We start from the raw sequence: 19,743 nt of genomic DNA, 5'->3' as shown, positions 1-19,743 counted from the left end.
GACCACACGGCCGCGCTGTCCACGACAGTTTATTCTATATACAAACACGACTCTGTACACTGCAATTAAATAGCGTAGAACGTGCGCCCAGCGTCCTGAGCCGCCACCTGCGAGTCCGGGCCCGGGCGCTCGGCCCCGCGCGGGCGCCGTGTGGAAGGCACTGGGGAGCACCAGGCGGCCGGCGGCCACGTGCCCACCGCACCTCGCCGCCTTGTCCCGGCCGCTTCCAGAACCTTCACCGCCAGCCCCTCTCCCTGTAGACCACAGCTCTCTCAGGCTCCGGCCGCGGCCCCGCCGGGAGCCGGGCAAGCCGTTCCTCTCAGGACCCGGCAGGCGCAGGCGAATCCTCCTGAGGGACCCCGGGGTCAGGGCGTGCGCTGTCAGGGGTGCTGGGGGCCACCGGCCTCCGCTCCAGCAGTGAGGCGCTCAACCCCGACAGGAAGGATGCGTCCGAGATGATGGCGGCCGTCTCGGCCACCCAACCCAGGTCACTGCCGGACACCGAGGCCGCGGCACCCAGAGAGCCAGGCCCAGATGCCCCGCCGGCGGGAGCGGAGCTGGAGTTGGGGCCCAGCGCAAGCTGAGGACCAGGATCGGGGACAGCTGGGGAGCCAGAGTTGTTGTTGAGGTCGTCAGGCAGCGCTGTGGGGGTCCCGGGGCCTAGCTGCGGCGTCTGCAACAACATCTCCTGGATGCGGATCTGCTGCAGGATGGCGGGCAACTCGTAATGGTGGAAGAAGTAGATCATGGAATGCTGCGGAGGTCAGAGGTCAGGTGAGCGAGGCCACATGAGGCCCCGCCCACCAGCAGTAGGTCAGCCAGCCTCGTGGGGCGCAGCAGGGCAGGGGAGGCCCTTACCTGGATGAAGAGCCAGGAGGTGACCAGGGCCAGGCTGCTATACTGCCCGTTGAAGCGGTAGTGGTAGGCGTAGAAGGCAAAGTGGTACAGGTAGAAGAACCTGCAGGGCAGGAGAAGCGGCCCTGTCTGACAGGCCCCGCCCCGCCCCGCCCGGATCCGTCCTGACCCCGCCACCACCTGGCCCCACCCCCACCTCAGCCAGTGCCGCTTGCTGGTGTTGGTGTGGCAGCAGATGGCATCATACTGGTCGGCCAGCCACACGATGAGGATGATGTAGAAGGCCGTGGTGGTGTCATTGAAGAACTCGGACATGATGGCCTCCATCCCTGCGGGGACACGCGGCGGGGTTGGCACGGGTGGGGCGGGGCGGGGGCGGGGGCGCAGCGGGGGTCCTCACCAACGAGGGCCAGGATGACGGTCAGCAAGGGCGCTGCGGGGAAGGCGATGGCCATGTTCATCTCCAGCATCTGCAGCAGGTCCACTGCGGGCACAGGGCGGCCGCCCGTGAGGGCCTGGGGAGAGCCCAGCCCACCCCCGGCCGGCCAGGACTCACCGATGAAGACGAAGATCTGGTGGTGCGAGTAGCGCAGCAGCATGGACACGCTGAGCGTCTGTGGGCGAGCGGGCGGGCGGGCGGGTCAGGGTCAGGGTGTGCCTGGGGTGGCACCCCAGCAGCTCCCCCCCAGGAATGCCAGCCATGCCTATTCACTCACAAAGATGACCATGATGACGAAGGCCGCCAGGTAGGACGTGCGTGCCATCCACATGCTGACGAAGCGATAATGCTCCCCAGACACCACATTCCTCAGGAAACCTGGGAGAGGCGGCTGTGAGCAGCTGGGGGACCGCCATCACTCCCTCCCCCTCCTCCCCGCCCAGAGCCCCACCCTTGTTCTCCTCATTCTCTGCTAGGCCCTTCACACTGGACATGAGGACGTCATCATATCCCAGGAACTCGTCCAGCAAGAGTCGGCTGAAGCGATCTCCGAAGCACTGGTCCCGGGTGGGGTCTGTGGGCAGATGGGAGTCAGGAGTGTGACAGAAGCTGGGTGGGTGCTCCTTGGCCTAGCACCAATCTGCCAGGGTGCCCAAGTTGCCTTACCTAGGGTGACCACCATGACAGGGATGCTCAGGCGCTGTCGTGTTGCCTGTGACAGCCGCAGAAAGCCATACTCCAGCGAGTACTCTACAATGTACTCATCCTGTGGCCACACTGCAGAGACAGGACAGAGTGGTCAGCTACCCCACCCTCAGCATGGCCTTGCCACCCTCCCTACCTGGGGCCACAAACCTTTTGTTGGTGTCTCAGGGAAAGGGAAGTCCTGGCTGTCATTCAGGGCATTGGTGCCACCTGGAGGCTTGAACACCTTGGGCTCGATGTCCAGCTCAAACTGCAGCACAGGGGACCCAGGTGTCAGTGGAGCCCACGAGAGGCAGTCCCTGAGGGTCTACTGGGAGGGTGTCCCCAGGACTGGGCGCCCAGACCTGCTCACCTTGATGGAGCTGTTGTTGAACATTTCCACAGTCAGCTCCTCCTCCTCCTCCTCCCCCAGCTCCAGGCCGCTGAGACCCCCATCACAGAACTGCAGGACCACCGGTGCCCGGCTTGAGTTGTGACGCACCTCTACCCGCAGGACGCCCTCCCGCGGCCATCGATCTCGAACATGCTCCAAGCAGTTGATAGGCGAGCGGGAGAAGACAATGTGTATGTAGGCCAGCACAAAAAGCACAAAGAGGGCCTGGGGTGGGATGAGGGCAGTCAGTAGGGCAGAGGGACACCCCTCTCACAGGTAGGTATCCCTGGCTACCCATGCCTCCTTGGGACCCAGCTGCCTAAGGTCCCCACTGCAACGGTTTCCTGGACCACTACCCTCCAACAGTTTCCTGGCCCAGCAGCTGCTTCAACTCAAAGTTGCCTTTGGAGGGGGCTGGAGAGATGGCTCAGAGGTTAGGAGCACTGACTGCTCTTCCAGAGGTCCTGAGTTCAATTCCCAGCAACCATCTATAATGAGAACTGGTGTCTTCTTCTGGCATGCAAGCATACATGGAAGGAATGTTGTATATATAATAAATAAATCTTAAAAAAAAAAACCAAAAATACCAAAGTTGCCTTTGCGAATCCCAGTCTCACTACTGCTAACAGAAGCCCTGATCTCACCAGCTATTAGCCAACGTCTCCAGCAAGGCACCCTCTGCCCTGTTCCTGGGACTAGCAGGAGCCATACGGACACAGCTGCCCAGGGCCAGGGCCAACTCAGTAGTAATGGAGCTTCACCTGGAAAAGGGCAATGGCAATGGCCACTCTTGCTGGAAACCCTGGGCCATGTGGGGTACTGGAATGGGAAGGAAAGAGCTCTGCTCACACCCTACAGAGTCCATGATGCCCTGCTGAGACCAACCCAGCTCCAGATGTTCAAGTACAGGTTAAGAAAAGAGATGGCTCAGTTGGTACAGGCACTTGCCACTAAGCCCGAGAACCCGAGTTCAATCCCCAGGATATCCAAGGTAGAAGGAGCAATTCGACACCTGCAGGCTATTCTCTGCCCTCTACATGAACACACATATGTATTCACACACAAAATAAATGAATACAAGTTGGGTTTGTTTTGTTGTCTGAGGCAGGGTCTCTACACAGCCCTAGCTGGCCTGGAACGCATTCTACAGAGCCACCACCTGGCTACAAGTTTTTAAAAGTCACAGAGTACTTAATGAGACCCACAGTCACTCAAGAGGCCCCACCCTTTGGGAACAACCTCCCCTTTCTCTGCACAGTGTGAGAATAACTGGAAAGCTGGTAACCCAGGGGTTCTCAACCTGTGGGTCATGACCCCTTGTGGGGGAGGGGTTGTTTAAGACCACTGGAAAATGCAGGTATTTTTACACTATGATTCATAACAATTGTGAAATAGCAATGAAAAGAATCTTATGGCTGGGGGTCACCACATGAACTGTATTGAAGGGTCACAGATTCAAGGTTGAGAATCACTGCCCTAACCCATGCTGGGCAGAGGCCAGGGGTGTTCGCAGCACCCCAGGATGTCCCTCATGTGTGTGTGCTTGGGCTGAGGGGACTCTGTGCTCCATGGGCCTGCACAGGGCATAGGGTAAAACTCCTCTATGGCCCCCACTGACACCTTGCCTGAACTTCCCGCCAAACTCCCACTGACCAGTACAGATCTCTGTCTGTCTGCAGATCCGCGAGAACCAGGACCTGACCTAAGGTGATGGGAGTCACCAGGGCCAGGATAGTCTCGGACAACCTTGCATGCTCAGCGTGTACACTCAAGTTTCCACACTCTTCACGGACCAGACTGGACTCGCACACCCCAATCTCAAGAGAGAGATTCTGCAGTGGCAAGCACAGCAGCAGCGCCCCCACCTTCTGCTAGGTGTCCCCACCTTCCGCTAGGTAGCGGTTTAAGGGACATAAGCAACCTAAGGCCAGAACAAGCCAGAGCCACTCCGCTGCCCACCCTGCTCTGCCTGCTGCCCATGCCTCCCCTTTGCAGCCTGGTGACAGAGTTGGGTCAACAAAGCACCCAGCCCTCCTAGTAGTGACCTGAGGGATGCAGAGCAGCAGGCAGATGGGGGGGGACCCTGGGATTGAGACCAAGGCTAAAGTCCTGAGCTAACCATACCTAAAGCCAACACCTACCCCTGTGAATTGTGAGGCTCTTCTGGGGCAAGGAAAGGATCTGTATTAAGAGTCATGAAGTCTGACCCCCCCCCTCCCAGGCTGAGAACAGAGGCAGCGGCTCCTGCTAGTCAGGCCCAAGAACTGGGAGCAGACAGGCCCATGCTCTACATGTTGGGCAAACAGAGGCAGAGGAGGTGGCCACTGGACAGGTGGGCGTATCTAGGCCTCTCTCGGCACCACAGCTGCTAGGCAATCCCACAAGTCCCTACCTGTCACTGAACTAGCGTCGGGCAGCCCACTCAGGCCCTGGGCCACGCCTCTGCTCATCTACCCTCCCTGTGCCAGAGAAACAGGCACCGAGTTTGGTCACACAAGCCTGGTGAGGGCTGCATACTATCACTTCCCGCAGAACACTTGGTGCCACCAGCCTCAGTCAGGATCTCCAGGAGATCCCAGCCCACCAAAGGGTGTCACACAGCACCTGCCAGCGTCAGATCTCCACTCAGCAGGGCTTGAGCTGGGGCCATTACTCCTGCTCACCCTTCAACAGCTGCCCACACCCTGAGGAGCCTGTAGTTTCCTCTACCCCATGGTCGCCCACACAGTATTGCTGCTTAGCCTAGGCTCCTAGAGCCTCAAGGGAGGCCTGTATAGTTTCAGTCTTTGAGGCTGTAAGGCCAGCAGAGGGGACACCACGGCCATCAGTTCTTCCCTGGACTTCCGCAGGAGCTGACGCCTAGGCTGGGTGTGGGGACAGGGTGCAGGGTGGTAGAGGCCTGACAGGCCTTGGCCATCAGGCACACCCCCTCTATGAAGGCTGGGAGGAAGTGGATGGGCAGGAAACACAGCAACAGGGCTCCCCGAAACAAAAGCAGCCCCAGAAACCAGTCACTAAAAGGCCTGTTTGTCCCAATTCAGACAGCATGGACCAACTGTAATCCAACAGACCCCGGCTACGTTCAGGCACCTGGTACCCCAGCTGGGGGTCATCATCGGAGAGCGGCCACTGGCTCATCTCCACATCAGAGACTGGAGACTGAGGGGAAACCTGACATCTGTCTGGAGCTTGCACCTGAGCTACCTCTAGGAAACCCCGAAACTACTAGCTCTGGAACAGCGACAGGAGCCAGTCCCACCTTCACCAACCCCAGCACATCCGCCATCATGCCACGCCCCCAACACCAGATGGCCCAGCCAGCTCCTCTCGGAAGGCTGTCACAGGCACGGTGCCCAGTGAGAGGCAGCCTGGTGCCCATCCCTCCTGAGCAGCCTTTGTGACTGCGAACCCAGTGCCCCCCTGGAACACAGCAGGAAGACAGCCAGGGCAGGGCCTGGCAACTGGAATTTCCCAACAAGACTCAGGCAGGCGTGAGGTCCCAGGCCACACGGCCCCTGGCTGTGACTCTGCTGCTGACCCCAGTGAGGTGACCTCACCCAAGAGCCACAGAAGGCCGGACAAGACGCTGAGAACAGTGAAGTGACACCGGGGGGGGGGGGGGGCAGGGGACTGTGCCCAGGGGAGGCCCAGCGTGGGGTAGGACGGGAATGACAGGTGGGAGGTGTTCCCAAGGGGACACCCGGCTCTGTTCTTGAGTGAAAACTTTGGGGCCTAGGTTCCCAGGCTGCAGAGTCAGAGGTCAAAGGGCAAGACGCGGGGCCTGGGAGCTGGGGAAGTGGGGACCAGGGGCTGCGTCTGTGGGAAGACTGACATCAGGGCATCCGGGTGTCAGGGGTCAGGTGCTGAAGCAGTGACAGTGGGCAGGTGGGTGGCAGCTGGGGTCAGAGGTCAGGGGTCAAGGGTCACCTTGAGCAGAACGAAGAACTCAAAGAGGCGGCGGAAGGCAGGCGGGAACAGACGTGAGTAGGTGACGGCCATCTTGAAGAAGAGCGCGTGGAATAGCCGGTCGCGCACGTTGATGAGCGGGTTGGGGTTGAGGTTGGGGCCGCGCGGACCGCGCACGGGCGCCGCGCCGCCGCCGCCGTGGGGCCCGGGCCCCGGGGTCGCCACGTGCTCCGACATCACCGCCCCGTGTGTCCCCGGCGGCCGCCGGCTGCCCCCCCGCCGTGTCCCGGCCGCCGGATCCCCCCCCCGCCGCCCCCAGCCGCCGCCGCCTGCGCTCCTGCTCGCGTCCGCTCGGCCCGCGACGCCGGGAGAGCGCCGGGCCAGAGCGCCGCCCGTGCGCGGGGCACGCTGGGATCGCCGCGGCCGCCCCAGGAGGCCGGCCGGGCTGCAGGGGCGGAGCTCCTCAGAAGTGGCCAGGCTCCGCCCCGTCGCGCCCGTGCCGAGCCGGTGAGCGGCGGCCGGACGGGGGCGTGGCCCCGGTCCCAGCTCATTTGCATTGGCCTTTTCTTGGCTGCCACCGAGTCCGCAGCTCTGCGAAGGGTGTCAGTAGGGCTACCTCCGCGGGAGGGCGGAGCTACATTACCATGTAATTTGCATTCGGCTTCCTACTGGCGGAGGCTAATATATAGGGGCGTGGCATGTAGTGCGTCACTGGGGCGGAGTCCGGCGAGGACGTCATTAGTATGGGGCTCCCTGACACCCGCTCATTGGCTGGGGCAGCGATGAGGGCGGAGTGCGGGGGCTGCTGGTGTGGCCCAGAGGCGGCGCCCAGCCTGGGCTCCTGGCCAGCCCGGCCCAGCCAGCTTCCGGCAGCCGGAGCTAAAATTCTTAAGATTTCTGACGTCTGTGTCAGGCGCGCCGAGAGCACTTTACAAATATTAACCTGTCTGTTTTTCAGACAAGGAGCCCGGAGCACAGGAAGGGCTGATAAATACCCAGTGAGTGGGGAAGGAGGATTTGAACCCAGGCTCCCTGACTGTGGCTGGGAAACCTGCAGGCCTTGTTCGTTTTGAGGGGAGGGAGAAGGACAAGGTGTTCTGTAGACCAGGCTGGCCTGAAACTAGCTCCGTAGGCCTAGTAATCAGAGATCTGCCTGCCTCTGCCTCCCGAGTGCTGGGATTAAAGACGTGGAATGGTTAAATTCCATTAATTTGAGAATTTGAGATCTCAGGTCATAGTTAAAGTGCAGAGGCCCAGGACCGTGGGTTCTGTGGTGTCCAGGTTTTTTTGTTTCTGGCATCGTCTGTCATCGGACAGCGGTGGCGGGATTTTGAGCGTGGCAAACATTCCAGCAGGTGTGGAATGGTGTTGCGCCTCCTTTGATTTTCTTTTCTTTTCTTTTTTTTTAAATCCAACGACTTCAACGTCCGGAAAGTCAGTCTGAGCTCAGGGGTGGACAGAAAGAGGGAGTGCCTAGCCTTACTCCTGCATGAGAACAGAGCTGTGGCAATAGCTTCAAAATACACACAGCACTTCAAGTCCAGCCCCTGCTAAGAACCGGTGAACTTCGTAGTGTAGCAGGATCAAAGAGTAACTCAAAAAAAAAATATAGATGATAAATGAGTTGAGAAAGAAATCAGAGAAACGTCACCCTTCACAATAGCCACGAATAACATACCTTGGAGTAACTCTAACCAAACAAACATGTATAAACAAGAACGTTAAATCTTTGAAGAAAGAAATCGAAGAAGATACGAGAAAATGGAAAGATCGCCCATGCTCTTGAATAGGAAGGATTAACAGTAAAAATAGCAATCTTACCAAAAGCAATCTACAGATTCAATGCAATCCCAGCAAAATTCCTCACAGACCTCAAAAGAACAATACTCAACTTCATATGGAAAAGCAAAAAGTCCAGGATAGCGAAAACCATCCTATACAATAAAAAAACTTCTGGAGGCATCACAATCCCTGACTTCTATACAGAGCCACAGTACTGAAAACAGCCTGGTACTGGCATAAGAACAGAAAGGAGGACTAATGGAAGACCCGGATATCAATCCATACCTCTATGAACACCTGATTTTGACAAAGAAGCAAAAAATATCAAATTGAAAAAAGAAAGCATATTTAACAAATGGTGCTGGCATAACTGGATATCAACATGTAGAAAAATGAAAATAGGCTCATATCTATCGCCCTGCACAAAACTCAAGTCTAAATGAATCAAAGACCTCAGTATAAAGCCAGCCACACTGAACCTTATAGAAGAGAAAGTGGGAAGTACACTTGAATGCATTGGCACAGGGAACCACTTCCTAAATAGAACCCCTGCAGCACAGACACTAAGAGAAACAATTAATAAATGGGACCTCCTGAAACTGAAAAGCTTCTGTAAAGCAAAGGACAAGGTCAACAAGACAAAACGACAGCCTACAGAATGGGGAAAGATCTTCACTAACCCCTCATTGGACAGAGGGCTGATCTCTGAAATATACAAAGAACTCAAGAAATTGGTCATCAAAAGAACAACTAATTCAATAAAAAATTAGAGTACAGACCTAAACAGAAAACTCTCAATAGAGGAATCTAAAATAGCTGAAAGACACTTAAGGAAATGTTCAACATCCTTAGTTATCAGAGAAATGCACATCAAGGGGGCTGGAGAGATGGCTCAGAGGTTAAGAGCACTGGCTGCTCCCCTCCCTGCCTCTCCCCTTCCCCTTCAACCCTCCCCCAAAGTTCCCATGCTCCCAATTTACTCAGGAGATCTTGTCTTTTTCTACTTTCTACTTCCCATGTAGATTAGATCTATGTAAGTCTCTCTTGGTGTCTGCATTGTTGTCTAAGTTCTCTGGGATTGTGGTTTGTAGGCTGGCTTTCTTTGCTTTATGTTTAAAAACCACCTATGAGTGAGGACATGTGATACTTGTCTTTCTGGGTCTGGGTTACCTCACTCAAAATAAAGTTTTCTAGCTCCATCCATTTGCCTGCTGTCGTTATTGTTATTTTTTCTGCTGTGTAGTACTCCATTGTGTAAATTTACCACATTTTTCTTAACCATTCTTCAGTTGAGGGGCATTTAGGTTGTTTCCAGGTTCTGGCTATGACAAACAAAGCTGCTATGAACATAGTTGAGCACATGTCCTTGTGGCACAATTGAGCATCCTTTGGATATATACCCAAAAGTGGTATTATTGGATCTTGAGGAAGGTTGTTTCCTAATTTTCTGAGAAATCGCCACACTGACATCCAAAGGGGCTGTGCCAGCTTGCATTCCCACCAGCAATGCAGAAGTGTTCCCTTTCCCCACAACCTCTCCAGCATAATTTGTCATCAGTGTTTTTGATCTTGGCCATTCTTACAGGTGTAAGATGGAATCTCAGAGTTGTTTTGATTTGCATTTCTCAGATGACAAAGGATGTTGAACATTTCCTTAAGTGTCTTTCAGCTATTTTAGATTCCTCTGTTGAGAGTTCTGTTTAGGTCTGTACTCCATTTTTTTCATTGGATTATGTGATCTTTTGATGACCAATTTCTTGAGTTCTTTGTATATTTTGGAGATCAGACCTCTGTCTGATGTGGGGTTAGTGAAGATTTTTTTCCCATTCTGTATGTAGGCTGTTGTTTTGCCTTGTTGACCTTGTCCTTTGCTTTACAGAAGCTTTTCAGTTTCAGGAAGTCCCATTTATTAATTGTTTTTCTCAGTGTCTGTGCTGCTGGGATTCTATTTAGGAAGTGGTTCCCCATGCCAATGTGTTCAAGTGTACTTCCCATTCTCTTCTATAAGGTTCAGTGTGTCTTTGATCCATTTGAACTTGATAGATATGGGTCTATTTTCATTTTTCTACATGTTGATATCCAGTTATGCCAGCACCATTTGTTAAATATGCTTTCTTTTTTCAATTTGATATTTTTTGCTTCTTTCAAAGATCAGGTGTTCAAAGATGATATCTGGGTCTTCTATTTGTTTCCAGTGGTCCTCCTGTCTGTTCTTTTTAAGATTTTTTTTTTTTTTTTTTTTTTTTTTGGTTTTTCGAGACAGGGTTTCTCTGTGGCTTTGGAGCCTGTCCTGGAACTAGCTCTGTAGACCAGGCTGGTCTCGAACTCACAGAGATCCGCCTGCCTCTGCCTCCCGAGTGCTGGGATTAAAGGCGTGCGCCACCACCGCCCGGCTCTTTTTAAGATTTTTATTTATTTATTACACATACAGTGTTCTGGCTACATATATGCCTTCTTGCCAGAAGAGGGCACCAGACCTTGTTACACATGGTTGTGAGCCACCATGTGATTGCTGGGAATTGAACTCAGGGCCTTGGGAAGAGCAGGCGATGCTCTTAACGGCTGAGCCATCTCTCCAGCCCCCCCCCTGTCTGTTCTTATGCCAATACCAGGCTATTTTCAGTACTGTAGCTCTGTAGTAGAGTTTGAAGTTAGGGTTTGGATGCCTCCAGAAGTTTTTTTTTATTGCATTAGATATCCTGGGTTTTTTTGCTTTTCCAAATGAAGTTGAGTACTGTTCTTTTGAGGACTTTGAAGAATTTTGCTGGGATTTTGATGGGCGATTTATTCCTTTTTTAAAATTAAAATTTTTTTTTAAATATTTATTTATTTATTATGTATACAATAGTCTGTCTGTGTGTATGCCTTCAGGCCAGAAGAGGGCACCAGACCCCATTACAGATGGTTGTGAGCCACCATGTGGTTGCTGGGAATTGAACTCAGGACCTTTGGAAGAGCAGGCAATGCTCTTAACCTCTGAGCCATCTCTCCAGCCCTAAAATTAAAAATTTTGGCACGTCTTTAATCCCAGCATTCCAGGCCAGCAACGATACATAGTGAGACCCTGCCTAACAACTTAAAAACCGGGCGGTGGTGGTGCATGCCTTTAATCCCAGCACTTGGGAGGCAGAGGCAGGTGGATCTCTGTGGGTTCGAGGCCAGCCTTGGTCTACAAGAGCTAGTTCCAGGACAGGCTCCAAAGCTACAGAGAAACCCTGTCTCGAAAAACAAAACACAACAAACAAAAACATAATAAAATTAAATATTTATGGGCTCACCAGGCGGTGGTGGCACACACTTTTAATCCCAGCACTCAGGAGGCAGAGGCAGGCAGATCCCTGTGAGTCTGAAGCCAGCCTGGTCTACAAAAGATTTCCAGGACAAAGAAAACGTGTCTCAAAAAACCAAAACAAATAAACGTGTGTGTTTGTCTGTGTGCCTTGTAAGTGCTGTACCCACAGGGGCCAGAAGGGGCATCAGGTCGCCTTGAGCTGGAGTCACAGGTGGTTGCGACCTGCCATCTTCTCTAACCACCCCTGCTTTGTTGAATTTTTTAAAGATTTATTTTAAGTGTGTGTGGGAGGTGACTGGCATCTCTTGGAGATGGAGGAAGAAGGGAAGGGGCAGAGAGGGCGGGCAGGAGAGAGGTCTGTTCGGTGGTCAGATCATTGGCTGCTTACACAGAGGACCTGGGTGAGGCCATCTGGTCCTCCGCTGAGCCTGGGTCTGTCTGTGTGCATTCTGGGGTCCCTCAGGAATGGACAGTCCCATAGAGGGGCCGATATTAGTTGTGTTTGTTTTGCGGGCGGGGCCTCACGTAGCCCAGGTGGGTCTGAAACTCTCTATTTAGACAACAGTGACCTTGAACTCCTGAAGCTGGGGGCGGACCAGCGGGCACCACCACACCTGACTTCATTCACTGACTCACGTGTAGACACTGGGTGAGATCAAGCACTTACCGAAAGCCCACTACATACCAACCCTGTCCCCAGGCCATCACATGACCTTACCCTCTGCGGTTACACCCTCACAAAAGGACCAGCAACCCTCAGCCTCCACTCACCGGCTCTTCCTGCAATCCGTCGCTAACGAGCGCCTCGGTCTTTTAGTTTTCTCCTACCCTTCATGTTTTCGCACCCTTTATACTACCAGAAAGCCCGTTCTGGTAACTGAGAAACTCCTACTCATCCGCCAATGCCCTAGCTCCCACGGCCTCCTCCTCTGAATTAGCCTGTCCTGATTCCTGTCTACATCCCTTCACTATGAGATATTTGGGGGGAAAATACAGGCTGGTAAGCGCCTGTAGTGGCAGAGAGGGACTCTCATTCCAGACGTTAGGGTTTGGGGTCCCGCGCAACAGTTTCCTCTCACTATGGTACGGGGTGGGGACTAGTAGGAAGCCCACACCCCTCGCTGCCTCAGTTTCCTGTAACTCCAGAGGGAGCGGCGGGGGGCCCTCCCGCCCGGCGGGGATGCTGGGTGGCTCCGTCGGGAGGGGGTCCCAGCGGCCGAGGGAGGCTCAGGAAGTGGCGGCTACAGGAATTCGGCGCTTCCACGCCTTATAAGGACATTTGCTCCGCCAGCCAATGGGCGGCGGGGGCGGCGCTCAGCCCTGTCCAGGACCGTCCGCCAGCAGCGGGTCCCTAGGTCCGCCCGTCCCGCGCCGGTTCCGTCAGTCCCGCCATGAGCTCCACGCAGTTCAACAAGGGCCCGTCCTACGGGCTCTCGGCCGAGGTCAGGAACCGGGTGAGTGGGCGCGGACGCAGCCCTGCGCGGGGCGCAGCCTGGAGCGCACCGACGCGAGCGGGATGGCTTTGCTCCGACCCCCGAGGGCTGGGGGCGCTCGGGTAAACCGGGGTCTGTGGGATCTGGGAGGGACACCCCACTTCTCTGCACCCGGGGTGCTCCTGCAGCCCCGCCCCTGGACATCCCGCACCCCCGCCCCGGGGGGTCCTCCGCGTCCCGAGCTCCTGGAAGGATGTAAGCAAGACCCCGGAGTGGGCGAGCAGGCGGGATGCTGGGAGGAGCGACCCCCCGCAATCCCCGCGACCCCGGCTTCAGCACCTGCTAGCACTTACCTTTCTTCCCCCCCTTCGAGCCATTTAAGTTGGGGACGGGAAGGGGGCGGGACCGGGGCCTTCTTAACAGGGTGTGGCTCCCCTCTCCCCTCCTGGGACTCCCCACTCACACCTGGGAGAGGGCTCATGGGGTGAGGGGTCTCGGGCACAGCGGGACATCGAAGTCACCAGTGTCCGAGGGACGGACACACAGCTAGGAGTCCTGATCTGATGAATGGAGGGACGAACGGGACGCTGATCCGATCCCAGACTCAGGGGAGCTCGCCTTCCGGGTAGACCCGCTCCCACACACACCCGCCTGGCACCTGAGAAGGCCGGTTTCACACTCAGCAAAGCCGGGCCACCCGCCTGGGCATGCTGAAGCCACCAGCCCGGCGCATCTGCGACCGGGACAAGCTGCCATCTCAGTTCCCACCCCGGGCTGCGGGTCCCAGGGCCCTGACTGATTCCTGCAGGGAGCAGGGAGCTGGACACCTTCCTGGGAAGAGGAAATGAGACAGAGAGAGACTGAGGAAAGCGCCCAGGATAGAACAGTTAGGAGCTGGGTGGGGCGAGGGGGACAGGGTACCCGCTACATAGGGCTGAGGTCGGAGATTCCTTCCATCTCTGTCAGACTGTGGAGCTGGAACAAGGAATGGCCCCAACCAGCCTGCTGGGGTCACAAATGGTCTCATTTTCCACTGGGAGGGGAGCCCCAGAGACGTGTCTCAGTTTACCCCCCTGACCGCCCTCAGATCCCGTAGGGCTTTGTTCAGTGCGGCTGAGGGTCCTGGCCACTGGGGAACAGCTGGTCCTGATTTAGACCGGGAGGCCACCGCATTCCTGGTAGTTTGTGGCTGGCGGGCTGGAATGTGCTGCCGGGGAGGGAGGTGGCCACAGCGGTTGGGACTGGGACTCTGCCCCCTTCCTTGGTTCTCAGAGCCTCTAGGGACGTGGCCCAGCTGGACTTGGCATGCCTGGCATCCAGGCCCAGCCCCTGCTCATTCCTGCAAGATTGGGACACTCCCACAGGTGGGATCAGCTGTTCCCCGCCCCCCAAGGCCTTTTTTTCCCTCTGTGAGCAGCTAATCCCACTTCAAAAGGTTTAAAAACGCAATGGGAAGGGGAGCCCTGTGCATGGTGGTGCATTCCTTTAATCCCAGCACTTGGGAGGCAGAGGCAGAGGCAGGGGGGATCTCTGTGAGTTCGAGGTGGCACATGCCTTTAATCCCAGCCCTCTGGAAGCAGAAGCAGGCAGAACTCTGAGTTTGAGGCCAGCCTATCCTAGTATACAAAGCAAGTTCTAGGACAGCCAGGGCTACACAGAGAAACCGCATTTCAACAAAACAAGCAAAAAATAAAAAATGGAGAACTGAGACCCGGAGAGCCTAGAACCCGCTGTGGTCCTCCACATGGCAGGAGCCAGGCCCACGGGCAGTTCTCTAGGGTCCTTCTAGTCCACTGGAGAGCCTATTCCTCCCGTGAGGTGGTCAGCCAGACTCCTGGCTGGATCCCTGCCTGTCCAGGCCTGAGATGCTCAGGGGTGAGCCTGTGGGAAGTGGGTGTGTCTGGGGGAAATCTCAGGGTTGTTTTTTTTAACCCAGTCATGTGGAGACAGTCTTCCTGGGGTGGCCTGCTGGCTGGAATATTGCTCAGCCATGAAAAATAACAGGCCGCTATGATGTCAGTGGAGGACCTTCTGGATGCTGCCCTCAAGTCACAGGACAAAGCCCCGGGCAGATAGGAAGTGCTTGGAGTAGATGATGTCAGCGGCAGAAGCCGGGATCTGGCTGGTGGTGTAGCTTTGTTGGCGGAGTGCTGGCTCAGGTTTTATCCCAAGCACTTCCCAGTCGCACACAAGTTTCATCCAGGTATGGGGAGGTGGAGGCAGGAGAACAGGTTCAGGGTCATCTAAGTCCAGCCTGGGCTACATGAGATCCTTTGTCCCTTCTTCCCCTACTGTCTGAGAGTTTGCAGGGTGTGTCCACACCCCAGCTAATCCCTATGCTCCTTGCTTCTCAGCTCCTGTCCAAATATGACCCCCAGAAGGAAGCAGAGCTCCGCAGCTGGATTGAAGGACTCACGGGCCTCTCCATTGGCCCTGACTTCCAGAAGGGCCTGAAAGATGGGGTCATCTTGTGCACGTAAGTGCTAACATGCATACAGACATCAGCACTCTCTTGTTCGTTTCTAGTTTTTTTTTTTTCCTTGTCTTATTGCATAGTCTCTCTTTTGGTTTTCATTCTCTTGGCTTATTTCTTGTCTTTATTTATTTGTTTGTTTTGTTTATTGTTTTTGTTTTTGGCAGCAGGGTTTTTCTGTAGTTTTGGAGTCTATCCTGGAACTAGCTCTTGTAGACCAGGCTGGACGTGAGCTCACAGAGATCTGCCTGCCTCTGCTTCCTGAGTGCTGGGATTAAAGGCATGCGCCACCACCGCCCAGCTATTGATCTTATTTTATTTAGGGTTTGCTTCACTTTTACTTCTGAGTTTGTGTGTGTGTGCACACGCGAGAGTGATTAGGCTTGTGTGCCCCTGTGAGTATATGATGTACATGAGTGCACTTACCTCAGAGGCCAGAAGATGGCGCTATGATCCCTGGAGCTGGCTATGAGTCACCTGACATGGGTGCTGGGAACTGAACCTAGGGCCTGGAACAGTGACAATCACCCTGACCTCTGAGCCCTCTATCTGGCCCCTTGTCTTTTTTCTGCAGTATTGTAGTCTCCAACCGTATTTCTCTGTCCCTGTCTGGTGTTTCCTTGTACCCCCCCCCAGCTGTGATCAGTCCTACCCTAGGCCTTTCCCCTTCAGCGGATAACGCTTCTGGAAGTTTCTCCATCTTGCGTGCTATGCATCTGTTGTTCGTATATTCTACAGTGTGCATGTGAAAAGAAACTATAGTCAAAATTCTTAGATTCCCCCCCAAACCCCATGGTTCAAGATTATATTCCTAGCATCCATTGCTGGCAGCTGAAGGGAAACTGAGGCTGGGTAGAGGCTGTGAGGTGGCGCGGGAAAGTGTGAGCGTGCTGAGGTCAGAATGCCAATGACCAGGGGGGTCCTGGGTCATTTCTTCCCAGACTCATGAACAACCTCCAACCGGGCTCTGTTCCCAAGATCAACCGCTCTATGCAGAACTGGCACCAGGTGAGGAGCTGGCAAGTAGACAGGGGATGCCCTACCCTGCCCATGTGTACACAGGGCTCACTGCCCTTCCCTGCCTCCTCCCAGCTAGAAAACCTCTCCAACTTCATCAAGGCCATGGTCGGCTATGGCATGAACCCCGTGGACCTGTTTGAGGCCAATGACCTGTTTGAGAGCGGGAACATGACGCAGGTGCAAGTGTCTCTGCTCGCGCTGGCGGGAAAAGTAAGGTCCAGAGGGGGTTGGTGGGCAGCCCAGAATCTCACAGCAAGGCGAACCAGACAGACACAGGCCAGGCCTCCTAAGAGTCACTCTGATGTGGGAGGCGGGGAGGAGAGAGAAAGTGGAAAGATTGGTAGAGCAGCGGTTAGGTTGGGGGAACAGCCGTGAAGAGATGTGGGCATGTGAGGAGAAGGAGGAGTCCCTGTGTGGGGCCCGGACAGATGGCTCTGGTCTGAAGGGTGGGGCCAGCCGCCTGTGGGGATCGATCGTGGTGGATGTATTTCTGGGGCGTTGTATCCACTGACCTGGATTGAGGGTCCCCGGCTCCCTTCACTCCCACCCAGGCCAAGACCAAGGGGCTGCAGAGCGGTGTGGACATCGGGGTCAAATACTCAGAGAAACAGGAGAGGAACTTTGATGATGCTACCATGAAGGCCGGCCAGTGTGTCATTGGGCTGCAGGTAAGCGCCACCCCAGACAGTGCTCTGACCCTTGAATTCCAGGGAGGGACTAGGCCAAAGGTCAACCTGTGGGTCACGACCCCTGTGGGCCTGAAAGAGCCCTTCAAGGGGTTGCATATCAGATATTTACATTATAATTCCTAACAGTAGCAAAACTGCAGTTATGAAGTAGCAAGAAAAATAATTTTATGATGGGCTTGGTCCCCACAACGTGAAGAACTGTACTGAAGATTACAGCGTCAGGAAGGCTGAAAAAGCTGGCATCCACAGCCTAACCCCCACATTTCCCCTGCAGATGGGCACCAACAAATGTGCCAGCCAGTCTGGCATGACGGCTTATGGTACCCGACGACACCTCTATGACCCCAAGAACCACATCCTGCCTCCCATGGATCACTGCACCATCAGCCTCCAGATGGGCACCAATAAGTGTGCCAGTCAGGTGGGTCCCGCCTCAAGCACCCAGGCTGTTTGTCCCCTGCCTCAGGGTAGCCTCCACTCTGTGTCTTTCTCACTGTGTGTGCTTTGGTATTGTAGGGGGCCGGTTGTTTGTTCCTGGCTGCTCAGACCCAAAATAACCACACAGAAACCATATTATTTGCAATACTGTTTGGCCAATAACTTAAGCATATTTCTGGCTAACTCTCATATCCTAAACTAACCCATCTCCATTAATCTGTGTATCACCATGTGGCTGTGGCTTCCTGGCAAAGTTTTGGCTCTATAACTTTTCCTTGACTCTGCCTTCTTTCTCCCAGCATTCAGTTTAGTTTTCCCTGCCTAGCTAAGTTCTGCCTTGCTGTAGACCAAATTAGTTTCTTTATTCATTAACAATAAAAGCAACACATAGACAGAAGGACCTCCCACATCACTTTCAGACGTGACAACCCTACTCTGTGCCTCAGTTTCCCCCAAGTGTACACCCCCATCTAAGCTGTTGCCTGTGTCCCTGAGGTTTTGGGGAAGTCTCTGTTCCAGGTGGGGGGACAAGGAGAAAGTGGGGTGCTGGTGCTTACAGGTGGTCAAAAAGTCTGATTTATTTTATTTTTGTGCAGAGGGTTGGATTTGAGATAGGGCCTGACTATGTAGTCCATAGTCTTGAGCTCTCAGCAATCCTCCTGTCTCAGCCTCCTTTTGCCAGGGTTTCAGGGGCCAGGGTGAGGCTCAGTGTGCATAGCATTCTGCTACCATGCGTGAGACTTGGCTTCTGTCCCCAGCATGGCACAAAGGGTCATGCTTGCCTGCTGTCCCAGGACTCAGAAAGTGGAGGCAGGGGGATCAGGAGTTCAAGGTCATCTTTGGCTACATAGTGAGTTTGGGGCCAGCCCGGTCTACAGAGCGAGTTCCAGGACAGCCAGGGCTGTTACACAGAGAAACCCTGTCTCAAAAAACCAATAAATAAATAAAAATAAAATAAAAAAATAAAAGGTTTTAGCTAAGCTTTGGAAATCTTGTAGGGAACTGCTGGGGCGGTATATTGAGGGAATTAGGGGGTCCCCTTTCTGAGCCCCTCTCTCCTATCTCCAGGTGGGCATGACAGCTCCAGGGACCCGGAGACACATCTATGACACCAAGCTGGGTACCGACAAGTGTGACAACTCCTCCATGTCTCTGCAGATGGGTTACACGCAGGGCGCCAACCAGAGCGGCCAGGTCTTCGGGCTGGGGCGGCAGATATACGACCCCAAGTATTGCCCACAGGGCCCAGCAGCTGATGGGGCACCTGTCGGGGGTGACAGCCATGGCGAGGGCCCTGAGTACTTGGCATACTGCCAGGAGGAGGCGGGCTACTGAACACCCAAGGGTGCTGGCTCCCCATATCAGCATCCCTGTGTGGGTTTTTCTTTGTTTTATGTGTTTTCATTGTGTTGTTTTGTTTTTTGAAACTGGGCCTCACTTTGTGGCCCTCTCTGGCCCTGAACTCACTGCAATCCTCCTGCCTCAGCTTCCTGAGGGCTGGGAGGAGAGGTCTGCATTAGCTGTGCCCCTCACCTGTCATGCCTTGCTTCCTTCCCAGGATTGACCCACCCAGTAAGCAACATGGGGGTACTTGATAGAGTACCCAGCTATAGATTTCTCAGAAGGCTCTGGAAGAGCCTAAACCCAGAGTTTTGGGTTTCTTCATCTCTCAGAAGGCTCTGGAAGGGCCTAAACCCAAAGAGTTTCGGCTTACTTCATCTCTTCAGTTTGTGGTGTGTGATCCCATGGAAATTGCAGGCAGTTTCAGTGAAAGGAAACAAGGGGTTTTGTGTTTTGTTTGTTCCCCCTAAAGGTATGGGGGTGCACCTGGGCTCTAAATACTGCAGGCATTCTGAGGGACTGCGTTTGCTTTTCCGAGACCCTCAGATTCCTCTGGGTTTCCACCTCTCTGCTCCTCCTGCACTGGGCTGATCACCCGTGCTGGACTCCGACCCTGCGTCCAGAAGCTGTGCACCCGACCGACCCACAGGGGCCTCTCTGCTTCCAGATAATGTGAAATACCTGTGTGGACCAAAACCAATAAAAACCTCCGTTTCTAAGAGTGAAGGGTATTCCTGACGTTGGTGATGACCGAGGGGGGCTGTTTAGAATCAGGGGCAAGCCATGCACAAAAGTTAGGGGTAAGGAGAAGAAACTGAGACCCAGTTGAAATGATTTTAAGGTCAGGGCCAAGGTGGAAGAACAGGCTGTGTCCTTCACTGGTTCCCTCTGAACATCCTCAAAACCACGACTCTAAAGCCAGGCTAATGGCTGGGAGCTGCATGGAGGTGTAAGGCACTTGCTGCCTTTGGAAGGGAAGAACAGACTCCAGGAAGTT

The 19,743-nt window shown here is 54.5% G+C and overlaps 2 protein-coding genes across 5 annotated transcripts; one reads left to right on the top strand and one right to left on the bottom strand.

Moving 5' to 3' along the window:
- Nucleotides 1-13: 13 nt before the first annotated feature.
- On the bottom strand, nucleotides 14-6,543 carry Tmem259 (transmembrane protein 259). 3 transcript variants are annotated; one of them, XM_038348257.2, is made up of 11 exons: nucleotides 6,300-6,543; nucleotides 2,352-2,597; nucleotides 2,150-2,249; nucleotides 1,961-2,071; nucleotides 1,746-1,868; nucleotides 1,572-1,672; nucleotides 1,412-1,469; nucleotides 1,256-1,339; nucleotides 1,052-1,184; nucleotides 859-958; nucleotides 14-754 (listed from the first exon to the last, which is right to left on the bottom strand). In XM_038348257.2, the coding sequence occupies exons 1-11, from the start codon at nucleotides 6,513-6,515 to the stop codon at nucleotides 320-322; spliced, it is 1,707 nt and encodes a 568-aa protein (XP_038204185.1). In that variant the 5' UTR covers nucleotides 6,516-6,543; the 3' UTR covers nucleotides 14-319. The 3 variants fall into 3 exon arrangements, with proteins under 3 accessions (XP_038204185.1, XP_038204190.1, XP_038204177.1); XM_038348262.1 differs by having other exon boundaries at nucleotides 1,256-1,288; XM_038348249.2 differs by having other exon boundaries at nucleotides 1,256-1,469.
- Nucleotides 6,544-12,674: 6,131 nt separating this feature from the next.
- Nucleotides 12,675-19,472, top strand: Cnn2 (calponin 2). 2 transcript variants are annotated; one of them, XM_038330844.1, is made up of 7 exons: nucleotides 12,675-12,806; nucleotides 15,140-15,261; nucleotides 16,200-16,266; nucleotides 16,351-16,488; nucleotides 16,830-16,946; nucleotides 17,242-17,388; nucleotides 18,474-19,472. In XM_038330844.1, exons 1-7 carry the CDS (start codon nucleotides 12,744-12,746, stop codon nucleotides 18,738-18,740), a joined length of 921 nt encoding a protein of 306 aa, XP_038186772.1. In that variant the 5' UTR covers nucleotides 12,675-12,743; the 3' UTR covers nucleotides 18,741-19,472. The 2 variants fall into 2 exon arrangements, with proteins under 2 accessions (XP_038186772.1, XP_038186765.1); XM_038330837.1 differs by lacking the exon at nucleotides 12,675-12,806 and adding an exon at nucleotides 13,988-14,149.
- Nucleotides 19,473-19,743: the final 271 nt, after the last annotated feature.

Source organism: Arvicola amphibius, chromosome 1, assembly GCF_903992535.2.
Source record: "Arvicola amphibius chromosome 1, mArvAmp1.2, whole genome shotgun sequence".
Classification (NCBI taxonomy): domain Eukaryota; kingdom Metazoa; phylum Chordata; class Mammalia; order Rodentia; family Cricetidae; genus Arvicola; species Arvicola amphibius.
Note: the sequence above shows the minus strand (reverse complement) of the source record. Positions and strands in the feature narration are given on the sequence as shown.